Source organism: Oncorhynchus gorbuscha, linkage group LG06, assembly GCF_021184085.1.
Source record: "Oncorhynchus gorbuscha isolate QuinsamMale2020 ecotype Even-year linkage group LG06, OgorEven_v1.0, whole genome shotgun sequence".
Taxonomy (NCBI): Eukaryota; Metazoa; Chordata; class Actinopteri; order Salmoniformes; family Salmonidae; genus Oncorhynchus; species Oncorhynchus gorbuscha.
The window spans coordinates 68,160,668-68,188,204 of NC_060178.1; the positions used below are offsets into that span (position 1 = coordinate 68,160,668).

General features: G+C 40.9%; 1 protein-coding gene across 1 annotated transcript in view; it reads right to left on the reverse strand.

The window, feature by feature from the left end:
- The window catches only part of LOC124038730 (VPS10 domain-containing receptor SorCS1-like), a 139,924-nt gene that overhangs the window by 35,170 nt on the left and 77,217 nt on the right, over positions 1–27,537 (reverse strand). The window contains exons 5-18 of the mRNA XM_046354809.1: positions 27,345–27,444; positions 25,811–25,969; positions 22,346–22,419; positions 17,368–17,432; positions 16,384–16,502; positions 16,076–16,165; positions 15,239–15,418; positions 6,865–7,011; positions 6,666–6,768; positions 4,626–4,702; positions 4,154–4,245; positions 3,840–3,947; positions 3,406–3,523; positions 2,513–2,646 (exon numbers count right to left, since the gene is read on the reverse strand). Of these exons, the coding sequence (XP_046210765.1) occupies positions 2,513–2,646; positions 3,406–3,523; positions 3,840–3,947; positions 4,154–4,245; positions 4,626–4,702; positions 6,666–6,768; positions 6,865–7,011; positions 15,239–15,418; positions 16,076–16,165; positions 16,384–16,502; positions 17,368–17,432; positions 22,346–22,419; positions 25,811–25,969; positions 27,345–27,444 (1,566 nt within the window). The remainder of the gene's footprint in view (positions 1–2,512; positions 2,647–3,405; positions 3,524–3,839; positions 3,948–4,153; positions 4,246–4,625; positions 4,703–6,665; positions 6,769–6,864; positions 7,012–15,238; positions 15,419–16,075; positions 16,166–16,383; positions 16,503–17,367; positions 17,433–22,345; positions 22,420–25,810; positions 25,970–27,344; positions 27,445–27,537) is intronic.

Genomic DNA, 27,537 nt, shown 5'->3' on the forward strand with positions numbered 1-27,537 from the left:
ATTAAGCAAGTGCCATTCAAAAGTTTGGACATACCTACTCATTCCAGGATTTTTCTATATTTGTACTATTTTCTACATTGTAGAATAATAGTAAAGACATCACAACTATGAAATAACACATATGGAATCAGTTAATAACAAACACAGCCTACTCCTTCCTCCCCATCGGGGATTGAATCCCGGTCTTTTGTCCGCACGACACAGGGATTCTTTGGTTAAATAGCCCAGTATTGTACTGCCAACCGTCACGTTGTAGAGCGCCATATTTTCCGTTCCATTCTAACAGAAACCCAGAGGGTTTTTCGTTTTTCATGGAATAGAAACACCATAATATTAATTTAATTAATTAAGCAAGTACCAGTCAAAAGTTTGGACACACCTACTCATTCCAGGATGTAATTAAAAATGACTATTTTCTACATTGTAGAATCATAGTGAAGACATCACAACTATGACATAATACCATCTCCCGCGTGCCCTGCATTCTGTAGTACAGACATGTCCTGCTCTCCCTTATGTAAGGAATTAGGCACTTTTCCATGTTTACTACAGTATGTATTGTAGACTGCACAGTAGCCTAATAAACAAAAACATTTCATTAATAAAATAATGATAAAAACATACTCTTTCAAAATGCAGATGTTGATTTAGTTATGGGATCCATAATGAATTACTATGGGAATAAATATCACTGATTTACAGAAATATTGGAATAAAGTTGTCTAATGTGGCGGATGAATCAGAATTAGTTGGGTAACATAGATAAATAATATATTTTATTTATATAATATGCTTATGTGAGATACTTGTCATTAGAATGTATCCTTTTGGACTATAGTGTTGGCAGTTGCACTTTTTTCGAAGCTGGGGCTCAGTCATTTGGGGCCCAGAGAGGGGAGAGGACAGGCTTGTTTTTTACATGTCTCTGGTGCTATGCAGAATATCAGAAAGGGAAGAGGACAGGATGGACCATTGTCTTCATATGTGAATGCATCTGTTAAACCATGTGAAGGATGGATTGATTAAGGGTGAACCAATTACTTGTCTGTGCGCAATTACAATGTCTGTGCGCAATTACAATGTCTGTGCGCAATTACAATGTCTGTGCGCAATTACAATGTCTGTGCGCAAGTCACTCCCCTCAGTGAGCTTATCCATGAGTGGGGTCAAGAGGGGGTTTACTTGACTATAGAGTTGACAATTGAGTTATGCCTTGGATGAGGTAATATGTTGGTACTATGAAGTACCAGGAACGAGATTAGAACCTCGTTATAGAGACCAAACTTAGCGATAATTTATAGCGAATGCAATCTGGCTAAGGGATACTCCTTTCTCAAGTAAAAGGCCCTTTGTGAAGAGTTCCTAAGATCTGTGGTTCGTCATGTAAGTTGAGAGGGGTGAATCTTTGCTACAAAGGATTTGGTTTTTCATTTTTCTCTGAATAGAAGCACCATAATATTAATCAAATAAATTAAACCAAATTTCTTAAAATCAATCCCCATATACTATGTTATTACAAAAAAGGTTTTAAATGCTCTGGTAATGCCAATATGAAATACTATCAAATGCTTTTCAAAGATGCCCTCTGGTGATCAAACTAGCAGTAACTTGCAGCAACAGAAAAAATGGCTGAGAATGAAATGACATGCCACAGAATGCTGCGGCAGCACGCAAGGTGTACTGCAGTGTGACGCAACTTTTAATTAAAGGAGGAACCACTGTAGATTCCAATGCAGACTGGCTCTTGAGCAAGATGGCACAGGACTACTGCGATAAATTTGTGGAGTACTGTTTTGACCTTACCTGACTTGACAGCCTAGCTTGTCACATACACATGGTTAGCAGATGTTAATGCGAGGGTAGCGAAATGCTTGTAGTGTAGCGAAATGCTTATCAAGCAGATATGTGGCCTTCTAGCAATGTCACATACGTATGTGCCTCCACTAGACTAAAGGAGAGGTCCACTTCAATCCTCAACACCAGTGAATATGTAAGCTCCTAGGAGCCTGCTCAATCTAAGGCCCCTTCCAAACACTAGCCATACTTTCATCACTGTGATGACAAATAACACTATCTTAACTTGTCCAGAGTTAAAGAAGTTGAACACAAGACAGATCATTGAGCAGATAAAGGATGAACAACGGTGTTGGAATCAAAATGTGGACAAAAATCAGGGTGCATGTTAGAACCAGGTATAAACATGGTTAAAGATGGACTTGGACAGACCCAACCGAACACAGAAATGTATGCTGAAGGTTGTGAAACTTCTACTTCACAATGGAGATAGAGATGTCTAACTGCCTTCTTGATCTTATCCCCAAAACGACTTTTAACTGTGTCTAGGGTAGTTAGTGTCAATAATTCTATGAATACAATTATAAACAGCATGTCATCGTGTTATTGTGCTCCAATGATGCCTTCTTAAATTGCCACTGAAAGGATTAATATAGACTGTATGGAATTGAATTGAATGTTATATATTATCGACAGTTGCAGCCAGTAGTCTCCTCACCACTCAAAGTCAGCCTCGGTGCATGGACAGGAGTCTGACATCTGGGAGATGTACTGATCTCTGGTTTTGACACATCTGGTGTCGGGCTTCAGATTATGAAAGATTCTCTTCACTCCCATAATGCAGACTTTACCCTGTGAGAAATAATGTATTATTTGAAATAATTAACTAGAACATGTTAGAATTTACTTTATTTTTGGATGTGTCACACCCTGATATGTTTCACCGGTCTTTGTGCATGTCTCCATCCCCTACAGGTGTTCCCATTATCCCCTGTGTATTTATACCTTTGTTCTCTGTTTGTCTGATGCCAGTTTGTTTGTCTGTCAGGTCTTACCAGCGTGCTTTCCCGTCTTCCTTTTTCTCAAGTTTAGTTTCCTAGGTTTTCCGGTTCTGACTATTCTGCCTGCCCTGACCCCGAGGCTGCCTGCCGTCCTGCACCCGCCTGACTCTGACCTAATTACGAACCGTTGCCTGCCCTGACCCCGAGCCTGCCTGCCGTCCTGTACCTGCCTGACTCTGGCCTGATTATGAACCCCTGCATGTCCTTGACCTGCTCTTTGCCTGCCCATGTTTACAATAAATATCTGAGAACTGTACTATCCGTCTCCTGTGTCTGCATCTGGGTCCTATCCCGAGGCGTGATACGATGTAACAGTTTCAAAGAAAAGCCTCTGAGTGATGAAGTTCTTTTAATATATAGTTTTTTAAAGTAGATGAAAATGTATATAATTGCTCATTTTTTCTGAAAGTGAATACATAGAAAGTATCCATAATTTTGAGACGAATTTGAGACAGAAAATGGGTGTGGTAGGACATCTCTCTTCATACTGTATTCCATTGAAATAAAGTGCCTAAATCCATTACAAATGTATCAAAGTGGCTGCTCTTACATCATTGTGTAACTGCCAGGTCTGATAGTCGTCTGTGTTACACCTTCTGTTAAAGATGGCCTTGAAGTCTATTTTGACAAGCTGCCACTCAGAACGATGGCTGAAATGGCCAAATATTCTGCAAACACAAAAAGTAAAGAATGGTGAAAAATGTCTGAAAAAAAGGGTCGCTAGCTAAAATGTATTAAGTAAAATACCTTTTAATCATACAAGTGGGAGATGAAAGGCTGCCTAAACTAACCACAAGGGATTTGTACAATGACTCAGAAGAGTAAAAAGGGAAAATAAATAAAAAAGTGTCTAACTTCTGACAGCGAGTACATGTTTTTCACTGCGTTCGGAAACAAACTCTTTCTTTTCAAAACGTCCATTAAAATTTCAACACATTGCAAAATGCATACTATTAACCATAGAGTATTTGTTTAGATTCTTACGTCATGATGAGGGTGTCTTCCCCTGGCTCTCCTAAGACTCCGTCTACATAGAGAGGAGAGGGGGTGAAGCTGTATTTGTTCCAGCGTTTTCCCTCATCAAAACTCAGCCTGGATGGAGAAACAACATGTTGGCTCTCATGCATGGCTCACGTGGAACCCTCACCATGCATAGAATAGATTGTACTGTAACGCTAACATTAGGTGGACGTTCAGTGCTTACATAATACAGTCCATAAAACATTTATAGACAAATGTAATTCAATGTTGATACTGTAACAGTATGCACGGAAGTTGAATGTTAAAGGAAAAAATACCAGATATGTCTGATGGGGAGAGGTGTGTGTCGAATGGCCACTAGGGCACCACCCTGGTTAAGAAAGAGGACGCTATACTCCTCCTCAAATACCTACAAACAGGACAGGATTTCATCACATTTTCAAAGGTCAGAGATGTGCATACCGTTCGCGTATACTTTTGATGAGTGATGGATTTGTATCACTGTAGGCTACTGCTATTCTTCTGTATCATGTAACACAGCCACATATTACATTTGATTTTTAAGTGAGAAAACATCAAATATTATCAGCTCCTGAGAAGTTCTATGGAAAAAATCATAACATCTTCCTTAAACCAGTATACATGGCATGTGATCAAGGGTAATGCAAACAATATCATGCATTATGCATCCAGAGTTTCCAAATTATAAGCAGATTGATCTTTTCTTCTGCGTGTTGTTTTGAATTTGTATCACATTTCAGTGGCACCTGTCTCTTTCAGTCACAGTACCTCTCTCCAAGTGTTGCCAGCATCTGAGGTGATGAAAATGCTGACATTATAGGCGGTAAGCTCGGGCCCAATGGTACCTAGATGTAAAAAGCAGAGCATAGTTATAGTGTCAAGACTTTCATTATATGCCTTCTTAACCCACATTAAAATATATGTCATGCACAATGAAATAAAAATACAGATGAAAATATTCTGCCACAGGCTACAGCTCTCCTATAAAGGGAGTATTTACTCAGCCAAAAACAGAGATTCAGAAATTCAAACTATTCCTTCTGTATCTGCTTTTGCCAAACATCTGGCAGATTGACAGATCAAATTTACAGATCAAACGGAGCTGACTAAAATGTTTTAAGCCAGAATCCCACCATTTACTTGGGGAACAGAGTTAAAGATGAAAGGGGTGGAAAATTAGCAGTGTAAGAGTTGAGCAACCACTGAAAATTGTGAACCTTAAAACCTTTTATGGCTGCAATCCCGCTACCGGGATCAATATGACAACTACCAGTGAAAATAGAGGGCGCCAAATTCAAACCACAGAAATATCATAATTTCAATTCCTCAAACATACATGTGTCTTATATCATTTTAAAGTTAATCATGTTGCTAATCCCACCAAAGTCTCCGATTTCAAATAGGCTTTTCAGTGAAAGCACAACAAACGATTATGTTAGTTCTCCACCAAACCACAATAAGCACAGCCATTTTCCAGTGAAATATAGCTGTCACAAAAAGCAGAAATAGAGATAAAATTAATCACTCACCTTTAATTATCTTCATCAGATGACACTCATATGACTTCATGTTACACAATGCATGCATGCTTTGTTTGATAAAGTTCATATTTAACCCTAACCCTAACCCTATAAAAAAATCTAAGTTTACATTGGCGCATTACATTCACTAGTTCCAAAAACAACAAGTGGTTTTGCATAGCCACATCGTTTCAACAGAAATACTCAACATAACTGTAGATGATAATACAAGTTATACACATGGAATTATAGATATACCTCTCCTTAATGCAACCGCTGTGTCAGATTTAAAAAAAAAAACATTACAGAAAAAGCAACCCATGCAATAGTCTGAGACGGAGCTGAGAACAATAGCCAAATTAGCCGCCATGTTGGAGTCAACAGAAACCAGAAAATACATGATAAATGTTTCCTTACCTTTGATGAACTTCATCAAAATGCAGTCCTAGGAATCCCAGGTCCACAATAAATGCTTGATTTGTTCGAAAATGTCCGTTATTTATGTCCAATTAGCTACTTTGGTTAGCGCATTTGGTAAACAAAGGGGGGTCGAATGAAACAGGAAATAGTCACCATTGCCACGAGTTGACCATGCTTTCAACAAAGCGCGTCCACTATAACGTGACGAAATGTCCAAAAGTTCCGTAACAGTCAGTAGAAACATGTCAAACGATGTACTGAATCAATCTTTAGAATGTTGTTTACATATATCTTGAATAATGTTCCCCAACTGGAGAATTAGAATGACTTCAGATGAGCGGTGGAACGCAGGTCCTTCCCGTGTGAACGCGCATGTTGAAAGCATGGTAAACTCGTGGCAATGGTGACTATTTCCTGTTTCATTTGACCCCCCTTCACATTAGAGTCATCAGACAAAGTTCTATTGACTGTTGACATCTAGTGGAAGGCATAGCAAGTGAAAACTCATCCATATCTTGCTGTAATTTCAATGAGAGCTTAGTTGAAAATCTGCCACCCCCAGAAAAAAATCAAACAGAAAGTGGAATTTCTCAGGTTTTTGCCTGCTATATGAGTTCTGTTATACTCACAGACATAATTCAAACAGTTTTAGAAACTCCAGGGTGTTTTCTATCCGATGATAATAATAATAGGCAAATATTGGCAACCATGACTGAGGAGCAGGCCGTTTACTATGGGCACCTTTCATCCAAGCTACTCAATACTTCCCCTGCAGCCATAATTAAGGAGAGCGGAGGTCCCTGTGGTAATTGCTAATGAGGGTAAAAATAATCAAAAGACACAGCTAAACATTTCAAATAGTGCCTACCTGATGCTACTATAATTCCTGGAGCTGATTCCTTACTGACTATGTTTCCAGACGTGTACGGGTTGTCAGACACATGGAGATGCAGGTGTAATGAACAGTAGGGCTGAAAATCAACAAAAGAAAAAAAAACATAATATGGTTTATAGACAAAAGCAGTTCTAGGTTTTCAGATATTGGCCACTTTCAATAGCAGACTCACCTGTACACAGTAGAGTCTGGTTCCCTTCAGATCAGTGGTTGGAGCCTGTAGAAGATGCCAGTCTCGCCCCTTATTGTAAGTGATAAACGTTTTCACTTGGCCCTCAACAACTTTATTTGACAAGAACACCCCTTTTATCCCTGCTACCTAGGAACATTGAAAAACGACATGAAAAAAAAATTCAACTGTAAATTATTCAAACATAAGTAAAGCTGAAGCCCTAGTTTTGAGGTGAAAGTGAAGTATTCTGTACATAATAGCATTTATGACAGGGAACACTATTTTGGAGAACGTTTCAGACTAGTGGTGGTCTGGGGGTAGACGCATTTGGCCAGTTTTTGACATGATGCCCCTATACTGTCTGCATTTGAGTGATGGAAACGGGGAGAACAAGCCATGGCTGGTGTCCCTGATGATCGTTTTGGACTTCCTGTGACACCTGGTTCTGTAAGTGTCCTGGAGGGTAAGCAATGTGCACCTAATCGTGGGTTCGGCTATGAGTACCACCCTCTGTAGCGTCTTGCGGTCTGTGACGGTGGAGTTGCCGTATCAGGCTTGGATGCAGCCCAAACGTACACTACCGGTCAAAAGTTTTAGAATACCAACTCATTCAAGGGTTTTTCTTTATTTTTACTATTTTCGACAATGTAGAATAATAGTGAAGACATCAAAACTATGAAATAACACATATGGAATCATGTAGTAACTAAAAAAGTGTTTAACAAATCAAAATACATTTTGTATTTGAGATTCTTCAAATAGCCACCCTTTGCCTTGATGACAGCTTTGTACACTCTTGGCATTCTCTCAACCAGCTTCATCTGGAATGTTCCCACATATGCTGAACACTTGTTGGCAACTTTCCTTCACCCTCCAGTCCGACTCATCCCAAGGCATCTCTATTTGATTTAGGCCAGGGGATTGTGGAGGCCAGATGATCTGACGCAGCACTCGATCACTCTCCTTCTTGGTAAAATAGCCCTTACACAGCCTGGAGGTGTGTTGGGTCATTGTCCTGTTGAAAAACAAATGATAGTCCCACTAAGCCCAAACCAGATCGAATCGTATATCATTGCAGACTGCTGTGGTAGCCATGCTGATTAACTGTGCCTTGAATTCTAGATAAATCACAGACTGTGTCACCAGCAAAGCACCCTCACACCATCACACCTCTTCCTCTATGCTTCACATCCATTCACCTACTCTGCATCTCACAAAGACACAGCAGTTGGAACCAATCATCTCCAATTTGGACTCATCAGCCCAAAGGACAAATGTCCACCGGTCTTATGTCCATTGCTGGTGTTTCTTGGCAAGCAAGTCTCTTCTTATTATTTGTGTCCTTTAGTGCTGGTTTCTTTGCTGCAATTCGACCATGAAGGCCTGATTCACATGTGTTTGAACTATGTGAAGCATTTATTTGAGATGTAACTTCTGAGGCTGGTAACTTTAATGAACATATCTTCTGCAGCTGAGGTAACTCTGGGTCTCCCATTAATGTGGCTGTCCTCATGAGAGCTAGTTTCAGCATAGCGCTTGATGGTTTTTGCGATAGCACTTGAAGAAACTTTCAAAGTTCTTGAAATGTTCCATATTGATTGACCTTCATGTCTTAAAGTAATGACGGACTGCTGTTTCTCTTTCCTTATTCGAGCTGTTCTTGCCCTAATATGGACTTGGTCTTTAACCAAATAGGGCTATCTTCCGTATACCCCCCCCCCTCTCTGTCACAGCAAAACTGATTGGCTCATACGCATTAAGAAGGAAAGACATTTCACACATTATCTTTTAAGAAGGCACATCTGTTAATTGAGATGCATTCCCGGTGACCACCTGAGTGTGCAAAGCTATCTTCAAGGCAACGGGTGGCTATTTGAAGAATCTCAAATATAATATGTTTTGATTTGTTTATTTTGTTTATTGTTTGTCACGGTTTTCATATGGTGAAGGAGAGTCGGACCAAACTGCAGCGTGTATATTGCGATCCATGTTTATTGAAAACAAACGTAAACACGACTAAACACAAACACTACAAAACAATAAATGAAACGAAAACCGAAAACAGCCTATACATGTGTCAACTAACACAGCACAAGGACATCAAGACACTCAGGACAATCATCCACAATACAACAAAGAATATGGCTGCCTAAATATGGTTCCCAATCAGAGACAACGATAAACACCTGCCTCTGATTGAGAACCACTTCAGACAGCCATAGACTTTCCTAGAACACCCCAATAAGCTACAATTCCACTGAGCTACACACCACATACAAAAACCCATGTCACACCCTGGCCTGACCAAATACATGAAGAAAAACACAAAGTACTTCGACCAGGGCGTGACAGAACCCCCCCCCCCCCCACCCTAAGGTGCGGACTCCCGAACGCACCTCAAATCAATAGGGAGGGTCCGGGTGGGCATCTGTCCATGGTGGTGGCTCCAGCGTGGGACGTGGACCCCACTCAGTAAATGTCTTAGTCCACCCTCGCCGCCAACCATGGCCTAGTATTCCTCACCCAGAACCCCACTAGACTGAGGAGCAGATCGGGACTGAGGTGAAGCTCGGGACTGAGGGGAAGCTCGGGACTGAGGGGAAGCTCGGGAGTGAAAGGAAGCTCAGGAGTGAAAGGAAGCTCAGGAGTGAAAGGAAGTTCAGGAGTGAAAGGAAGCTCAGGAGTGAAAGGAAGCTCAGGAGTGAAAGGAAGCTCAGGCAGGTTGATGAATCCACCAGATCCTGGCTGACTGGCAGATCCTGGCCGACTGGCAGATCCTGGCCGACTGGCAGTTCTGGCAGATCCCGGCTGACTGGCAGATCTGGAAGAGTCTGGCTGACTGGCAGATCTGGAAGAGTCTGGCTGACTGGCAGATCTGGAAGAATCTGGCTGACTGGCAGATCTGGAAGAATCTGGCTGCTCCTTGCAGACTGGCAGCTCCTTGCAGACTGGCAGCTCCTTGCAGACTGGCAGCTCTGGCTGCTTCATGCAGACTGACAGCTCTGGCTGCTTCATGCAGACTGACAGCTCTGACTGCTCCATGCAGACTGACAGCTCTGACTGCTCCATGCAGGCTGGCAGCTCTGACTGCTCCATGCAGGCTGGCAGCTCTGACTGCTCCATGCAGACTGGCAGCTCCTTGCAGACTGGCAGCTCCTTGCAGACTGACAGCTCCTTGTAGACTGACAGCTCTGGCTGCTTCATGCAGACTGACAGCTCTGGCTGCTTCATGCAGACTGACAGCTCTGACTGCTCCTTGCAGACTGACAACTCTGACTGCTCCATGCAGACTGACAGCTCTGACTGCTCCATGCAGGCTGGCAGCTCTGACTGCGCTGAACAGACAGGAGACTCCGGTAGCGCAGGAGAGGAGAAAGGCTCCGAGAGGCGGGTGACTCCGACAGCGCAGGAGAGGCGAGGCGCACTGTAGGCCTGATGCGTGGTGCTGGCACTGGTGGTACTGGGCCGAGGACATGCACAGGAAGCCTGGTGCAGGGAGCTGCTACCGGAAGGCTGGGGTGTGGAGGTGGTACTGGATAGACCGGACCGTGCAGGCGCACTGGAGCTCTTGAGCACCGAGCCTGCCCAACCTTACCTGGTTGAATACTCTCGGTCGCCCTGCCAGTGTGGCGAGGTGGAGTAGCCCGCACTGGGCTATGTAGGCGAACCGGAGACACTGAGCGCAAGGCTGGTGCCATGTAAGCGGGCCCAAGGAGACGCACTGGGGACCAGATGCGTAGAGCCGGCTTCATGGCATTTGGCTCGATGCTCAATCAAGCCCGGCCGATACGCGGAGCTGGAATATACCGCACCGGGCTATGCACCCACACTGGGGACACAGTGCGCACTACTGCATAACACGGTGCCTGCCCGGTCTTTCTAGCCCCCCGGTAAGCACAGGGAGTTTGCGCAGGTCTCCTACCTGGCGTAGCCATACTCCCTGTAAGCCCACCCCCAATATTTTTTGGGGGCTGATTCCCGGGCTTCCATCCACGTCGCCGTGCTGCCTCCTCACCAGCCTCTCCGCTTTTCCGCCTCTAGTTCCTCCTTGGGGCGGCGATATTCCCCTGGTTTAGCCCAGGGTCCTCTCCCGTCGAGGATTTCCTCCCATGTCCAGAAATCCTTATTGCGCTTCTCCTCTTTGGGCAGCTCCTGCCTGTTGACACGCTGCTTGGTCCTGTGGTGGGTGATTCTGTCACGGTTTTCATATGGTGAAGGAGAGTCGGACCAAACTGCAGCGTGTATATTGCGATCCATGTTTATTGATAACAAACGTAAACACGACTAAACACAAACACTACAAAACAATAAATGAAACGAAAACCGAAAACAGCCTATACATGTGTCAACTAACACAGCACAAGGCCATCAAGACACTCAGGACAATCACCCACAATGCAACAAAGAATATGGCTGCCTAAATATGGTTCCCAATCAGAGACAACGATAAACACCTGCCTCTGATTGAGAACCACTTCAGACAGCAATAGACTTTCCTAGAACACCCCACTAAGCTACAATCCCACTAAGCTACACACCACATACAAAAACCCATGTCACACCCTGGCCTGACCAAATACATGAAGAAAAACACAAAATACTTCGACCAGGGCTTGACACTTTTTTTAGTTACTACATGATTCCATATGTGCTATTTCATAGTTTTGATGTCTTCACTACTATTTTACAACATAGAAAATAGTATAAAACTATTAATAACCATTGAATGAGTAGGTGTTCTAAAACTTTTGACCAGTAGTGTATAATCTCAATGATGCTCCTGTGGAACACTGTGAGGGCCCTCAGGGACAGGCCGGATTTCTTCAGCATCCTAAAGTTAAAGAGTTGCTGTCGTGCCTTCTTCACCACGGTGTCTGTGTGGTTTTACCATTTCAACTCCTCGGAAATGTGAATGAAGAGGAACTTGAAGCTTTTGACCATTGATGCCTGTTTCCTCAAGTCCACAATCAGCTTCTTTGTTTTGCTGGCAATGAGGCAGAGGTTGTTACCCTCTCACCACGTCATCAGAATTCATATCTTCTCCCTGTAGGGCATATCCTTGTTGTTGGTAATCAGCCCGGTGATTGCGGCGGTAAATAGACAGCAATGAAATATATAGATGAAAACTCTCTTGGTAAATAGTATTATTTATTAACCTAAAGTTTATCATGAGGTATTTTCACACAGGCGAGCAGAACCGCAAGACTTAATATTAGAGATCTCACACCAGATGATGTTAACAAAGAAACACCCAGCTCTCCAATTGAACTTACTGCCGTTCGATCCTGCCAATGTATGGAAAAACCAGCTAGATGTATATTATCCATGCTCTTGTTCAGCCACGACTCAGAGGAACATAGGATATTACAGTTCTTCAGGTCCCGTTAACAGGCTAGTCTTGAACAGAGCTCGTCCAATTTTTTCTCCGGTGATTGTACGTTCACCAATAGAACAGAGGGTAGAGGCAAATTATTTATTCGCCGTCGTAGTTTCATCAGGGTGCCCGCACGCCAGCCACTCTTACATCGTCTCTTCCTTTTCTGAGTCTCTGGGATTAGGACCTGGTCTGGGGTGAGCAGTAGGTCCCATGCCGGTGACTCGTTGAAGTACAAATCTTCCTCCAAATTGTGGTTAGTGATTGCTGTTCTGATGTCCAGAACCTCTTTTCGGTCATGGTGGAAACATCATGTAAAATGTGTTTCAGTGCAAAAAAATGCAGAAATGTTCAGGGGCACGTAAAACAGCAGATATTCACCGCAGCGCTATTCTGTATCTAAATAGTACTTTAAATAGCAAAGAAATACCATTTGTTTGTGAAAAAAAATGGGAATGGGAAAAAAATGTGTTGATATTCGAACTTGTGCTGAGTAGTTTACAGATACTTTTTCAATCCAAAATATTCAATAAACACAATCGCTGACATAGACTTTTGTATTAGTCCTAATAGTCCTAATACAGTTACATAGGGCAGGACTACACAATGCAAACCTCAGCACTACGAGTTTTATCCAATTGTTCCTTTCTCTGTCTCTGTGTATAGGAAACCCCCCTAGTCCTTTTTTAAATATAATTCATTTGAACAAGTACAAGGTTTCTGCAGTTTGACAGACTTTCATCCTCCCCAAGGCCAGGAGTTTTTCCAGTTTAAAAAAAAACTTTAAACATGTGACTTGATTAGAAAAACTCTGGTCCCATCATAGCTCATATTAAAACTTTTAACAACAGATTAATCACGTCATAAAGTATAAAGTCTGGAATTTCAATTGGTTTGGTTATCAGATTTTTTATTTTACTTTATTTTATTTCACCTTTATTTAACCAGGTAGGCTAGTTGAGAACAGGTTCTCATTTGCAACTGCGACCTGGCCAAGATAAAGCATAGCAGTGTGAACAGACAACACAGAGTTACACATGGAGTAAACAATTAACAAGTCAATAACACAGAGAAAAAAGGGGAGTCTATATACAATGTGTGCAAAAGGCATGAGGAGGTAGGCGAATAATTACAATATTGCAGATTAACACTGGAGTGATAAATGATCAGATGATCATGTACAGGTAGAGATATTGGTGTGCAAAAGAGCAGAAAAGTAAATAAATAAAAACTGTGGGGATGAGGTAGGTGAAAATGGGTGTGCTATTTACCAATAGATTATGTACAGCTGCAGCGATCGGTTAGCTGCTCAGCTAGCTGATGTTTGAAGTTGGTGAGGGAGATAAAAGTCTCCAACTTCAGCGATTTTTGCAATTCGTTCCAGTCACAGGCAGCAGAGTACTGGAACGAAAGGCGGCCGAATGAGGTGTTGGCTTTAGGGATGATCAATGAGATACACCTGCTGGAGCGCGTGCTACAGATGGGTGTTGCCATCGTGACCAGTGAGCTGAGATAAGGAGGAGCTTTGCCTAGCATGGCCTTGTAGATGACCTGAAGCCAGTGGGTCTGGCGACGAATATGTAGCGAGGGCCAGCCGACTAGAGCATATAAGTCGCAGTGGTGGGTAGTATAAGGTGCTTTAGTGACAAATTGGATGGGACTGTGATAAACTGCATCCATTTTGCTGAGTAGAGTGTTGGAAGCAATTTTGTAGATGACGTCGCCGAAGTCGAGGATCGGTAGGATAGTCAGTTTTACTAGGGTAAGCTTGGCAGCGTGAGTGAAGGAGGCTTTGTTGCGGAATAGAAAGCCGATTCTTGATTTGATTTTCGATTGGAGATGTTTGATATGGGTCTGGAAGGAGAGTTTGCAGTCTAGCCAGACACCTAGGTACTTATAGGTGTCCACATATTCAAGGTTGGAACCATCCAGTGTGGTGATGCTAGTCGAGCATGCGGGTGCAGGCAGCGATCGGTTGAAAAGCATGCATTTGGTTTTACTAGCGTTTAAGAGCAGTTGGAGGCCACGGAAGGAGTGTTGTATGGCATTGAAGCTCGATTGGAGGTTAGATAGCACAGTGTCCAATGACGGGCCGAAAGTGTATACAATGGTGTCGTCTGCGTAGAGGTGGATCAGGGAAACGCCGGCAGCAAGAGCAACATCATTGATATATACAGAGAAAAGAGTCGGCCCGAGAATTGAACCCTGTGGCACCCCCATAGAAACTGCCAGAGGACCGGCCAACATGCACTCCGATTTGACACACTGAACTCTGTCTGCAAAGTAGTTGGTGAACCAGGCAAGGCAGTCATCCGAAAAACCGAGGCTACTGAGTCTGCCGATAAGAATATTGTGATTGACAGAGTCGAAAGCCTTGGCAAGGTCGATGAAGACGGCTGCACATGGCGGTTATGATGTCGTTTAGTACCTTGAGTGTGGCTGAGGTGCACCCGTGACCGGCTCGGAAACCAGATTGCATAGATAAGGACAAACTATGGGCCCTATAATATTTTTCCCTCACACCATTATGGGACCTGTGGAGCCGACTCTGGTGCATGTTCTACAGTCATTAAGATTGATATAATAGAAGTGAATAATGAATTAATGTGTGTAGACCTGCCAACTTTGCTAATTTATGAATGCTACATACAGTAACTTATAAAGTTATATCATTATTGTTACACATGGACATGCTAGTTAATGGCTAACAAACCTCTATACTTCATAAATACAGATCATACGGATCTGATACTGTATGAGTGAATAGATGCTAATCCAGGTTTCTGACTAATGTACTGTATGTGTTTGCTTAAGTTCATAACGTAGGAACGTAGGAAATGAGGGGAAACAGCCAGGATCAGGGCTTCAACAATACCTCAAGCTCTTACAGGGTAAGTACACTCCAATACCATCTGTGCCATAAAGGTTGAGACCTCTTGGCAGAAGTGGTAGTGTGCATACAAACAGGGATGGCAGTCTAACTAAGCCATTGCTACATACCTCATAGAGGTCTATCATGATGTTGCCCTCTGGTCCCCCACTGCTCACTATGTTCTCCAGGGCCAGAGTGAAGAAGAGTCCTCGGGCCTCTGACATGTACAGGTTGTAGGAGTCATTCTGGTGCCAGTCCTGAACTGCTGCTACCACCTGGTTATCATCTGTGCTGATTATCTGCAAGTCCTGGTTAAGGAATTATGAGTTAGGACACTATGTCATACAATATAATATAATCCAATACAAAACTTTATTTAGTTTCAGGGCTGCAGTGGTACCACTGGGCACAAACTGGTTGAATCAATGTTTCCATGTCCTAGAAAATAAATCAATGTGACGCTGTTGAATCAATGTGGAAAACTGACTGGATTTTCAAAAAGTAATTTAAGTAAATACATTTGGGGAATGTTCGTTTTTTTACCTAACTTTTAACCTCAATCTAATGACATGGTTCACTTTTCTTTTGATTACACATTGAATTCATGTTAACTGACAAGTCAATAAAATGTTAGTCACAACTAGACGTTGAAATGATGTCTGTATCCAGTGGGGTAATTCTGTACGAAGCTATACAACTATTCTACTGTTAGTATGGTGTTTGTACATCTGTTCTGTGTTGGGATCCCTCTGTGAAAGCTTTAAAACATTATTGAAATATTTATTTAAATATACTGTCTATCTATACTTTCTATTCAATATTTGTATGTTCATTTGATTAAAGTTGGCCTTGGAAAAGCAGAAAAAGCAAGAACATATGTTTTTTTTTGTTATAATATCAAAACAGTTTTTTACTGGATTCATAACAGGATAGTAGTAATACTCAACGTAATATTTCCAACCCACCTTTGGTAATATGTACTTAGGTAACTTCATTGGGAAGAAAGCACTTCTTTTGTAAGACACATAATGGACAGGCCGGCCACCCATTGGTACCTAGAGAAACCAAGCAATTTCTATTTCATTTAGAGCAAAATTATTACAACGAATCACTGTAAATTGGGCTAACAGAGAAATTATGCAATAGTCTTAGTTGTATGTTTTTATACCATTCTCTCTTGGTTTATGGTCATTAATACCTACAAGTTTACTGTACATTAAGATGAACCGTTTTAGAGAATTTTTATTATAACAGAAACATTCAAAATTCCCACCTGAATGAAAACATACTGGTCCTGAACGACCAGGGAATCAGGGCTGATAAATCCAGGGAAAGGCCTGCCTTTGTTGGCCTCTGAGCAGTTCTGCAGCTTACACGTTATATACTGGGACCCTATAACAGACGGTAAATAATTGACACAATGTAACAGGAGAAAATAAGTGCTTCAGGACTATTTCATTGAGTCTAGCATTAATTGCATTGATAGTAGAAAGCAGAAAAGCAGGGAAGCCAATTTCTATTTCCACTATTAACAGAGATGGAATGAGTGTCCCTGCGTGTTAGCTACAGCCAAATGAGCCATTCTCCTCAGGGACAAGACAGTAACACTGGAGCCCTTAAGGAACAGACGCTCTCAACACTCCATCCAACTTAAGAGTCCAGTCCGACCCCTTACATCAGGAGTTCAGCATTTAATTTTAATTTGATTTATTTCACCTTTATTTAACCAGGTAGGCTAGTTGAGAGCAAGTTCTAATTTGCAACTGCGACCTGGCCAAGATAAAGCGTAGCAATTCGACACATACAACAACACAGAGTTACATATGGAATAAACAAAACATACAGTCAATAATATAGTAGAACAAAAGAAAACAAAATACAGTGAGTGCAAATGAGGTAAATTACGGAAATAAATAGGCCATGGTGGCGAAGTAATTGCAATATAGCAATTAAACACTGGAATGGTAGAACAGCAGAAGATGAATGTGCAGTAAACATAGGCCAGCACCCTGTAAAGCAGGGATCATCAACTAGATTAAGCCTCATGCAGTTTTTTTCTTGTACGGATAGTCGGGGGCTGGAATAAAATAACAAATAATTTGTAGACTGCAAGTCTGCCCCGTTGGCTGGCAGTTGGGGAACCCTGCTGTAAAGGCTGTTTAGCAGATAGAAAATGTCACTTGTGTGTGAAAATGAGCCCAAGAATCCCTATAATAAAGTCCTCAAATAAGATGTCCTAGATGTGATGATGACTCACGTCTATCAGAAACACTGGTCTCCAAGTGAATCATTCCTGGCTCTTGGTCCAAACCCAGTTTTGACCTGTGGGGACAGGAGAGGCAACTGAGGAACATAGCAAAACATCTATCCAATTATGATATGTGCATCATATGGTAAGTATTTGTGGATTTGTAGTAGTATCAGTTAATTCATGATTTGAACATTTTGATATGATGTCTTTATTGAAGAGTATGCTGTAGGTGTGCCTTGTGATGAAATAAATCATCTGGTTAACAAGATGAAGAAAGGCACGCTGAGGTCAAACTGTATGGGAAACATGAATAATCATTCTGTTTGTTCTCATCTATTCCAAAAGGATCCTGTGACAGTGCTTCGCAAAGTCATAAAACAAGTGAGTGACCAGAGATACTCATTTACAAATGTCAACCCTTTTGTTCAAATGCGCTATTAAAACATCAGCTTTCTAGAGAGGACAAAGTCATGTTGGAAAAAATTTGAAGGAAAACAATGTTTGTGATTTCCATTTTGATTCAATTGAATTATAATAGGGAACCTAGCTGCATGAAACGTTGATCCCTTTCTCTTTCAAAATATAACAATGACAACAAACATTTCCCACAAACATGACCCCATCAATCACTGGGCCTGTGTGGTAATTCAAGGGGAAGGTACTTCGGAGCCATTTCATGCTCTTTCAAAAGAGCCACGGCTGGGAAGCAGCGGTTAAGTGTGGAGGGACAAGTGTGACCACTTGTTGCATTAATAGCAGCTAAGTGTGGAAGAAGATGGGTTTCTCCTCACATTCCATAGTGTGTCAGTGTCTGAGACATAATAAAAAAAGGGCCCATCTTGCTTCCCTCAGCACTCCGTAATTGTCTTTCTGCTCCATCTTTTTCTAATGGTCTTTCTGTCAAATACTTCATCATCTTCTATTGGAGAACAGCAGCCACATGTTCTTAGATAGGCTGCTTCTATGTTCTTCTATCACTCCGGAATGTATGGACTACATGCCTGCATTGTGTGAGCTATGCTGCTCGTTATCAGGTTGATGGTGTAACTCTGCCAAGTTGAGGCTATTGTAACATAAACTGCAGTATGTGAAGCAACAAAATATTTGAAGTGTATATTAACTGAAAATATTACCTGTATTTTGTCCTTGACGAAATATGCATGCCCTACCTGAATGTAATATTCCCGTCTATAGAAGCCATGCTTTGTTATGATTCTGAACGGTCAGATAGCTAGCAACAATATTAAAAGATGCCTTGTGGGGAATCGTATGTAGCTCGTTTCAGGTAGTTTTATCATGTTCTTGATACAATGTCTTGTTTTGAGTGAATTGCTTTCAATGCTAACATGGATCAAATTTGCTAGCTAGCTAACCAACAACTGTAACAATGTAACAATGTACTTGAGAGACAACAAGTGCTCATTGTGCAAATGTATTTACGTTTTCAACAAACATTTGGAGACTAAATATAGTTAAAACATGTCAACAATCTAAGCCAACACTGTTATTCCCCCTAGTTGAGCAAGTGTTCAGAAGGTATTGTTGCTAAACCCGTCTATACGCACAACCTGTAAATATACTGTACCGCCATACACAACACATACTGTAAATATACTGTACCGCCATACACAACACATACTGTAAATATGTTACCAATGTTACCACAGGTTGATAACTAATTGTAAACTAGAATGAATTCATCATATGACTAATTAAGAAACTAATGTATTACTCAATATTGTATCCAGCTCTACTGTTGTATCATCTCCACCAGGAAATCTTAGGGCAAATATATCAACTGTTTAGAACAAGAGGCCAATAATGGCTTTAACTTGATAGTACATTGCTTCCACTGCATCTTTCTTTTGCTCCAGTTTTGGAGCAAAATAAATTCAACATCATTTGTTCGCAAGTAAAGAGTTTGTGAAATACGTTTGTCTAATTTTAGTCCCAATATTAGTAAATGTGAAATATGAACGAATTAAGGTATTCTAATTGAGTTATCCCCTTTAAGAGATGATGATCTCCAAATGGTGTTATTTATCAAAACATTAAAAGCTACCTGATCACCCAAAAAGTATTAATCTCCCTTGCTTCCATGTAAAATAAAAAATATTATGTTTAGCAAAAACACATTAATATTATAATTACCTGGCAACAGGCACTACTGCATTAAGTTACTATATGTCTTGCAAATAATGTAGATTAGAGACCATTACTAAATACATTATTTCTTAAGAACAACAGTTGGAACTTGAAAAAATAGTGTAGGAATATCTATTTAAACTATTAATGTGTTCATCAGGACCATACTTGTATCTACTACAGTTCCTTGCAAAAGTATTCATACCCGACGGTGCATGGCACAAGTCATTTCTCCAACAATTGTTTACAGACAGATTATTTAACTTATAATTCACTGTATCACAATTCCAGTGGGTCTGAAGTTCACATGACTGTGCCTTTAATAAGCTTGGAAAATTCCAGAAAATGAAGTCATGGCTTTAGAAGCTTCTGATAGGTTAATTGACATATTTGGCGATAATTGGAGGTGTTCCTGTGGATGTATTTCAAGGCCTACCTTCAAACTCAGTGCCTCTTTGCTTGACATCATGGGAAAATCTAAAGAAATCAGCCAAGACCCCAGAATTTTTTTTTAGACCTCCACAAGTCTGGTTCATCCAGTAATTTTCAAACACCCGAAGGTATCGAAGTTATCACGAAGGTATCACGTTCATCTGTACAAACAACAGTACGCAAGTATGAACACCCTTGGATCACGCAGCTGTCATACCGCTCAGGAAGGAGACACATTCTGTTTCCTAGAGAAGAATGTACTTTGGTGCGAAAAGTGAAAATCAATCCCAGAACAACAGCAAATGACCTTGTGAAGATGCTGGAGGAAACAGGTACAAAAGTATCTATATCCACAGTAAAACGAGTCCTTTAACGACATAACCTGAAAGGCCGCTCAGCAAGGAAGAAGCCACTGCTCCAAAACCACCACAAAAAAAGCCAGACTGGTTTGCAACTGCACATGGGGACAAAGATAATACTTTTTGGAGAAATGTCCACCTGTCTGATGAAACAATAATAGAAGTGTTTGGCCATAATGACTATCCTCATTTTGAGGAAAAAGGGGGAGGCTTGCAAGCTGAAGAACACCATCCCAACCGTGAAGCACGGGGGTGGCAGCATCATGTTATGGGGGTGCTTTGCTGCAAGAGGGACTGGTGCACTTCACAAAATAGATGGCACCATGAGGAAGGGAAATTATGTGGATTTATTGAAGCAAAATCTCAAGACATCAGTCAGGAAGTTAAAGCTTGGTCGCAAATGGGTCTTCCAAATGGACAATGACCCCAGGCATACTTCCAAAGTTGTGGCAATATGGTGTAAGGACATCAAAGTCAAGTTATTGGAGTGGCCATCCCAAGGCCTGACCTCAATCCTATAGAACATTTGTGGGCAGAACTGAAAAAGTGTGTGCGAGCAAGGAGGCCTACAAACCTGACTCAGTTACACCAGCTCTGTAAGAAGGAATGGGTCGAAATTCACCCAACTTATTGTGGGAAGCTTGTAGAAGGATACCCGAAACGTTTGACCCAAGTTAAACAATTTAAAGGCAATGCTACCTGATACTATTGAGTGTATGTAAACTTCTGACCCACTGGGAAATAAAAAATAAAAAAATAATTCTCTCAACTATTATTCTGACATTTCACATTCTTAAAATAAAGTGTTGATCCTAACTGACCTAAAACAGGGGATTTTTACTTGGATTAAACATCAGGTATTGTGAAAAACTGAGTTAAAATGTATTTTGTACACCTGTTCTGAAAGGCGTCAGAGTCCGCAACACCACTAAGCAAGGGGCACCACCAAGCAAGCGGCACCATTAAGACCAAGGACCTCTCCAAACAGATCAGGGACAAAGTTGTGGAGAAGTACAGATCAGGTTTGGATTATAAAAAAATATTTGATACTTTGAACATCCCACGGAGCACCATTAAGTCCATTATAAAAAAATTGAAAGAATATGGCACCACAACAAACCTGCCCAGAGAGGGCCGCCCAACAGAACTCACAGACCAGGCAAGGAGGGCATTAACCAGAGAGGCAACAAAGAGACCAAAGATAACCCTGAAGGAGCTGCAAAACTCCACAGCGGAGATTGGAGTATCTGTCCATAAGACCATTTTAAGCCGTACACTCCACAGAGCTGGGCTTTATGGAAGAGTGGCCGGATATTTTTGTCCAACAAGGAAAACGCTATGGTGGTGGCAGCATCATGCTGTGGGGATGTTTTCCATCGGCAGGGACTGGGAAACTGGTCAGAATTTTAGGAATGATGGATTGCACTAAATACAGGAAAATTATTGAGGGAAACCTGTTTCAGTCTTCCAGAGGTTTGAGACTGGCACGGAGGTTCACTGGAGCAGTTTTGCCTTGAAGACTGGGCAAAAATCCCTGTGGCTAGATGTGCCAAGCTTATAGAGCCATGCCAAGAGACTTGCAGCTGTAATTGCTGCAAAAGGTGACTCTACAAAGTATTGACTTTGAGGGGGGGGTGAATGAATAGTTATGCATGCTCATGTTAAACATTATTTGTCTTATTTCTTGTTTGTTTTATAATTAAACATATTTTGCATCTTCAAAGTGGTAGGCATGTTGTGTAAATCAAATTATACAACCCCCCCCCCAAAAAATCATTTTTAATGCCAGGTTGTAAGGCAACAAAATAGGAAAAATGCCAAGGGGGGTGAATATTTTCACAAGCCACTGTATATGCCATCTATTGAGTTCAACTCCGGTACTAGCAGGTACTTCTTAAGATTAAATTAATTGTGTCAATTCTGATGGGCTATCAGTTCAAAAATGCTGTCAGTAGAGGAAAGAGTGGTACTTTGTTTTCTATGAATATTGTATTACAGAGACTTGAAGTATGTGTCCAATGATGATAGAAATAGATTTTTACTCTCACCAGTAAAATCTGTTGGGGACTACCCTGTCATGCACGAGCTGCCATCTTCTTCCAAATTCAACAGAGACGTACAGCTGCAAGAAAAGAACATCCTATAGTTTAAAAAATCAGAAGAGAAAGAATAACATTTTATTCCAGAGTTAAAACTAAGAGTTAAAATTAAGGAAACACTAGACCTGGAGAATTCTCTCACTCCATTTTAGGGACTGTCATCTATGTCTCATGGAGGGTCATTCAACATTTCAATTATATTTCTTTGTTTTTTCACTTTTTGCACTGCACTTCAGAGCACTTTGATTGTTTTTGTTATGAGTGCTGTACAGCTGAATCTTTAAAGCAGGCTTGAAAATAGTAGTTCATGATTTAATGCCTTGTGACTATTTGAGAGAGAGAGAGAGAGAGAGATAGCGAGAGACAGATTTTTAAATGCCATGCTCGTTTTGGCTCCCAGTGGTACCTGTCTATGGCCATAGGATTTGTCCATAATTGACATTATAAAAAGACACACTTAACCATCAGTATAGGGGGCAGCATTTTCACTTTGGATGAATTGCGTGCCCATAGTGTCATGTATTGTATTGTCATGTCTTGTCCCTGTGCTTTCTCTTCTCTTCGTTTCCCCCTGCTGGTCTTATTAGGTTTCTTTCTCTCTCTCTATTCCTCTCTCTCTCTATCGTTCCGTTCCTGCTCCCAGCTGTTCCTCATTCTCCTAACGACCTCGTTTACTCTTTCACACCTGTCCCCTATTTTGCCCTCTGATTAAGTCTCTATTTCTCTCTCTGTTTCTGCTTCTGTCCTTGTCGGATTCTTGTTTGCTGTTTGCTTTGCTTTTGTTCCGTCCAGTTGTATTCTGCCTCGTCATCAGATACTACATGTGAGCAGGTGTCTCTATCCTCTACGGCCCGCGCCTACCCGAAGGGACCTGCAGTCTGTTGCCGCTAGCCCTGCAACTCTCCTCAACAACTAGAAGGGGGACTCTCCTGTTAAAGTAGAGGATTTGTGTTTTCCCTGTTTGGACTTCCCCTGTAATGGTTGAGGATTTATGTTTTCCCTGTTTGGACATTAAAAGACTCTGTTTCCGTTATATCGCTTTTGGGTCCTCACTCACCTGCATAACACATAGTGAACTGCCTCCTACTCTGTCCCAGATGCTAATAATATATATATAATAATATATGCCATTTAGCGGACGCTTTTATCCAAAGCGACTTACAGTCATGTGTGCATACATTCTACGTATGGGTGGTCCCGGGAATCGAACCCACTACCCTGGCGTTACAAACGCCATGCTCTACCAACTGAGCTACAGAAGGAATAATATATGCATATTATTATTATTATTGGATAGACAACACTCTGAAGTTTCTAAAACTGTTTGAATTTTGTCTGTGAGTTTAACAGAACTCATAAGGCAGGCAAATTTCCAAACAGGAAGTGGAAATTCTGGGGCAGGTTGATTTTCAACTCATCGCCTTTTCACATGCAAATAGAATATGGATCTGTTCGCACTTCCTCCGCCTTCCACTAGATGTCAGCAGTCAGTAGAATGTGGAATGACGCCTCTATTGTGATGTGGGACCGGATGGCAGCTATTTGAGTCACTGGTCTGGCAGATTGCCAGTTCCTGGTTACGCGCAGTACTTATTATATCGCCTTGCGTTCCATTACTCTGTAGACAAAAATGAATGCTCCGGTTGGAACGTTATTGGATATATATGATAATAACATCCTGAAGATTGATTCTCTTCTCTAACCAGTTTATTCGACCTGGAATATAACTTTTTGAAGTTTTCGTCCGAGTTCGCCGGGACCGGTGCCAGCTTTTGGACATGTGAGCTAAACGTGCTAGCAAAAGTAGCTAATTGGACACTATTAATGGACATTATGGAACAAAACAACGATTTATTGTGGAACTAGGATTCCTTGCACTGCATTCTGATGAAAGATCATCAAAGGTAAGGGAATATTTATGATGTAATTTCGTATTTCTGTTGATTCCAACATTGGGGATAAATGTTCTGTACCTCTGAGCGCCGTCTCAGATTATTCCATGGTATGCTTTTTTCGTAGAGTTTTTAAAAAATCTGACACAGCGGTTGCATTAAGAACCAGTGTATCCTTAATTATATGTAAAACATGTATCTTTCGTTAAAGTTTATGATCAGTATTTCTGTTATATGAGTTATATGAGTATTCTCTGTAATTACTCCAGATATTTTGGAGACATTTCTGAACATAGCGCCAATGTAAACTGAGATTTGTGGATATAAATATGCATATTATCGAACAAAACATAAATGCATTGTGTAACATGATGTCCTATGAGTGTCATCTGCTGAAGATTATCAAAGGTTAGTGATTAATTTTATCTCTAATTCTGCTTTTGTGACTCTATCTTTTGCTGGGAAAAATGGAATGAAAAATGTGTTTTTGGGGATTTGGTGGTGATCTAACATAAATATATGTTGTGTTTTCGCTGTAAAACATTTTAAAAATCGGACAAGATGGGTAGATTAACAAGATGTTTCTTTCATTTGCTGTATTGGACTTGTTAATGTGTGAAAGTAAAATATTTCAAAAAAATATTTTTGAATTTCCTGCCTTTTCAGCTGAATGTTGGGGGGGGGGATTCCGTTAGCGGAACGTTTGTCCTAGACAGGATAAATTCCCTTTGCATTATGCTATTGTCCTCCCTCTTTCAGCAGATTAGGGCTGTTATCCAAGCTCTCAAAAGTATTTTCAGCTCTCAGCCCAACTCACACTTTTACTTAATCTTCGAGCACATCACACATAGGGAACTGTTGTACAATACATGTGTTGTGTACAATACTATTGCACAGTAAAAGACAGCAAATCAATTAATTAATATAGAAGCAGAAACAGTAGAAGGAAACCGTACAGAGAGGAAAACAATCACACATGTATATCAACATAAAGATATGGAGTAAACTCAGGGATAACTTATCCCCAGCTTCTTCACGTCGACCATATTGATGGCTCTCAATAAAGCATCTCATCTCTCCCCCTCACCATTTATCTTACTTCTCAGCCTTTGACTGCACTCTCTCTCATAATCAAGTCTTTCAGTAGCAGGATGGGAGGGGAGAGTTTGATCTCTGTTATGTTGAGTTAAACAAACAGTTGGGTTCTCCTTGAGAATAATAAGCGTGGTCTCAGTCTCCTGTTTGGGACATTGACATTAACTACGTCCACTACTCTGAAGAGAGCACATTGATGTGTCGGCTACTAAGAGGTGGGAGGTGCTTCCCCACTGGAAGACAATGATGCTAATAAAAGAACAGGCAGAAGTGTGGAGCACACAGCTATGGTTGAAGTAAACATCTTGTTAAAGCCAATAAAGTCAATAGACTCACTGGAATTAACAAGACCCTTACCTCAATCAAGTTGTGTGTGTTTTCTACCCCCTCCTCACTCCTCAGTTATAATTGACCGGATTCTCTTTACCTTCTGGTCATGGCCGTAAGCCAGGATCCAGTCCTCCTGTTCGGGGTGGAAGAGGAGGCTGAGGATGTCGAAGGCTAAGTGGTACCTCTGATAGGATGCGCCCTCATCAAGACTAATGAGCAGGCTGCTCTCCACCTCTGGGTCGGTCAGTAACATGATCTGAGATGAGAGAGGACGGGACAAGAGACGAAAGGAGAGATTTATAAATCACAACATTTAGCAATAATTATCATTATCCATTCAAGTCTGTAATGTTTAAATTTGCTAATTATACTACAGTTATGAGTTTTCCCTTTAAAAAGAAACACATGAAAAAAATCACGTGAATAGAATACATGCAAAAGAACACGTATGGTTTTCGGACATGCGTGAACAAATCACTTGAAAAAATGTAATGCTACGTGACATTTTGACTGGTAAGACACGTATGGTTTTTGGACGTGTGTGACAATTCACATACATTTTACACATGAAGAAATCACGTGAAAAATGTAATGTGGGAAAAACAGACACGTGGGTTTCAGACACTTGAAGTTTCACATAACTCAGATACATGTGGTTAACCAATATTTCACGTGATATTTATTATACATTTGGATTTTTCAATTTCACATGTGAAAGTTAGATTTTCACGTGTGTAGTTTTCCTACATGTGAAACTGCAAATTTGGTATTCACATGTGATCGATTTTCACATGTACTTGCAATTCTACTTGTGAAACCACAAATTTAAAATGTGCAACTGCAATTCACGTGAGGTGAAAACATGTTTTTTTTCTCACGTGAAAAAGTTGTGTTAACATGTGAACTCTAAATTTAATACAGGTAGTGTCACATGTGAAATATATACCTGGACTCAGAGGTAGATGTAACATAGTAAATGTAAATCCGGGACACTCAAAATAGCATGATATGTTACGTTTCGTGTGCTATGTATTCATTTGTGGATGTCCATCATCCATTTTGTATCATATGTTACGAATTCCAATTCACATGATATGTTACAAAATTGCAAAACATATGACATGTTATGAATTCCAATGCTGTTAGCTAGGTGGCTAACATTAGCTAGGCTAGGGTTTAGGGTTAGGGATTAAGGTTAGGGTTAGGTTAAAGGGTTAAGGTTAGGGGAAAGGTTAGCTAACATGCTAAGTATTTGAAAAGTAACTAAACATTAGTAAGTTATTTCAAAGTTGCTAATTAGCTAAAATGCTAAAGCTGTCGTGATGAGATTGGAACAGATTGTGTTGTTAGACATTCGCGTTATACGCCTACCCATCTACCCTGACCAACCTCCATACTTTATTTTTTTGCCTGAAGTAACCTTCTATCTTATGTAACCTTACCATACAGTATGTAACATATGAATCTGATTTGAGTGTCCCGGATTTACATTTAGTATGCTATTTGAAAACATGCTTTCATATACGAAACAGCAAATTTGACATGTGTTTTTTTGTAAGGGTTAAGGACAGCAAACAGATATGGTAATGGTATGGTACATGGTAAGAGCAGATACATGTACGAGGACATACCTTTCGTTTGTTATTCGGACTCACGTACAAGTAGCTTAGTAATGTTTTTGGTCCCACCTTTTCATTAAGTTTCTCATATGTGGTTCCATAGTCTATTGACCTAGAATTCAATTATGGGATTAACAAAAATTTGTTATTCTGCTGTTAATGGTGAGAATGAGAGCATGGAGCAATATCAATGATAATACCTATG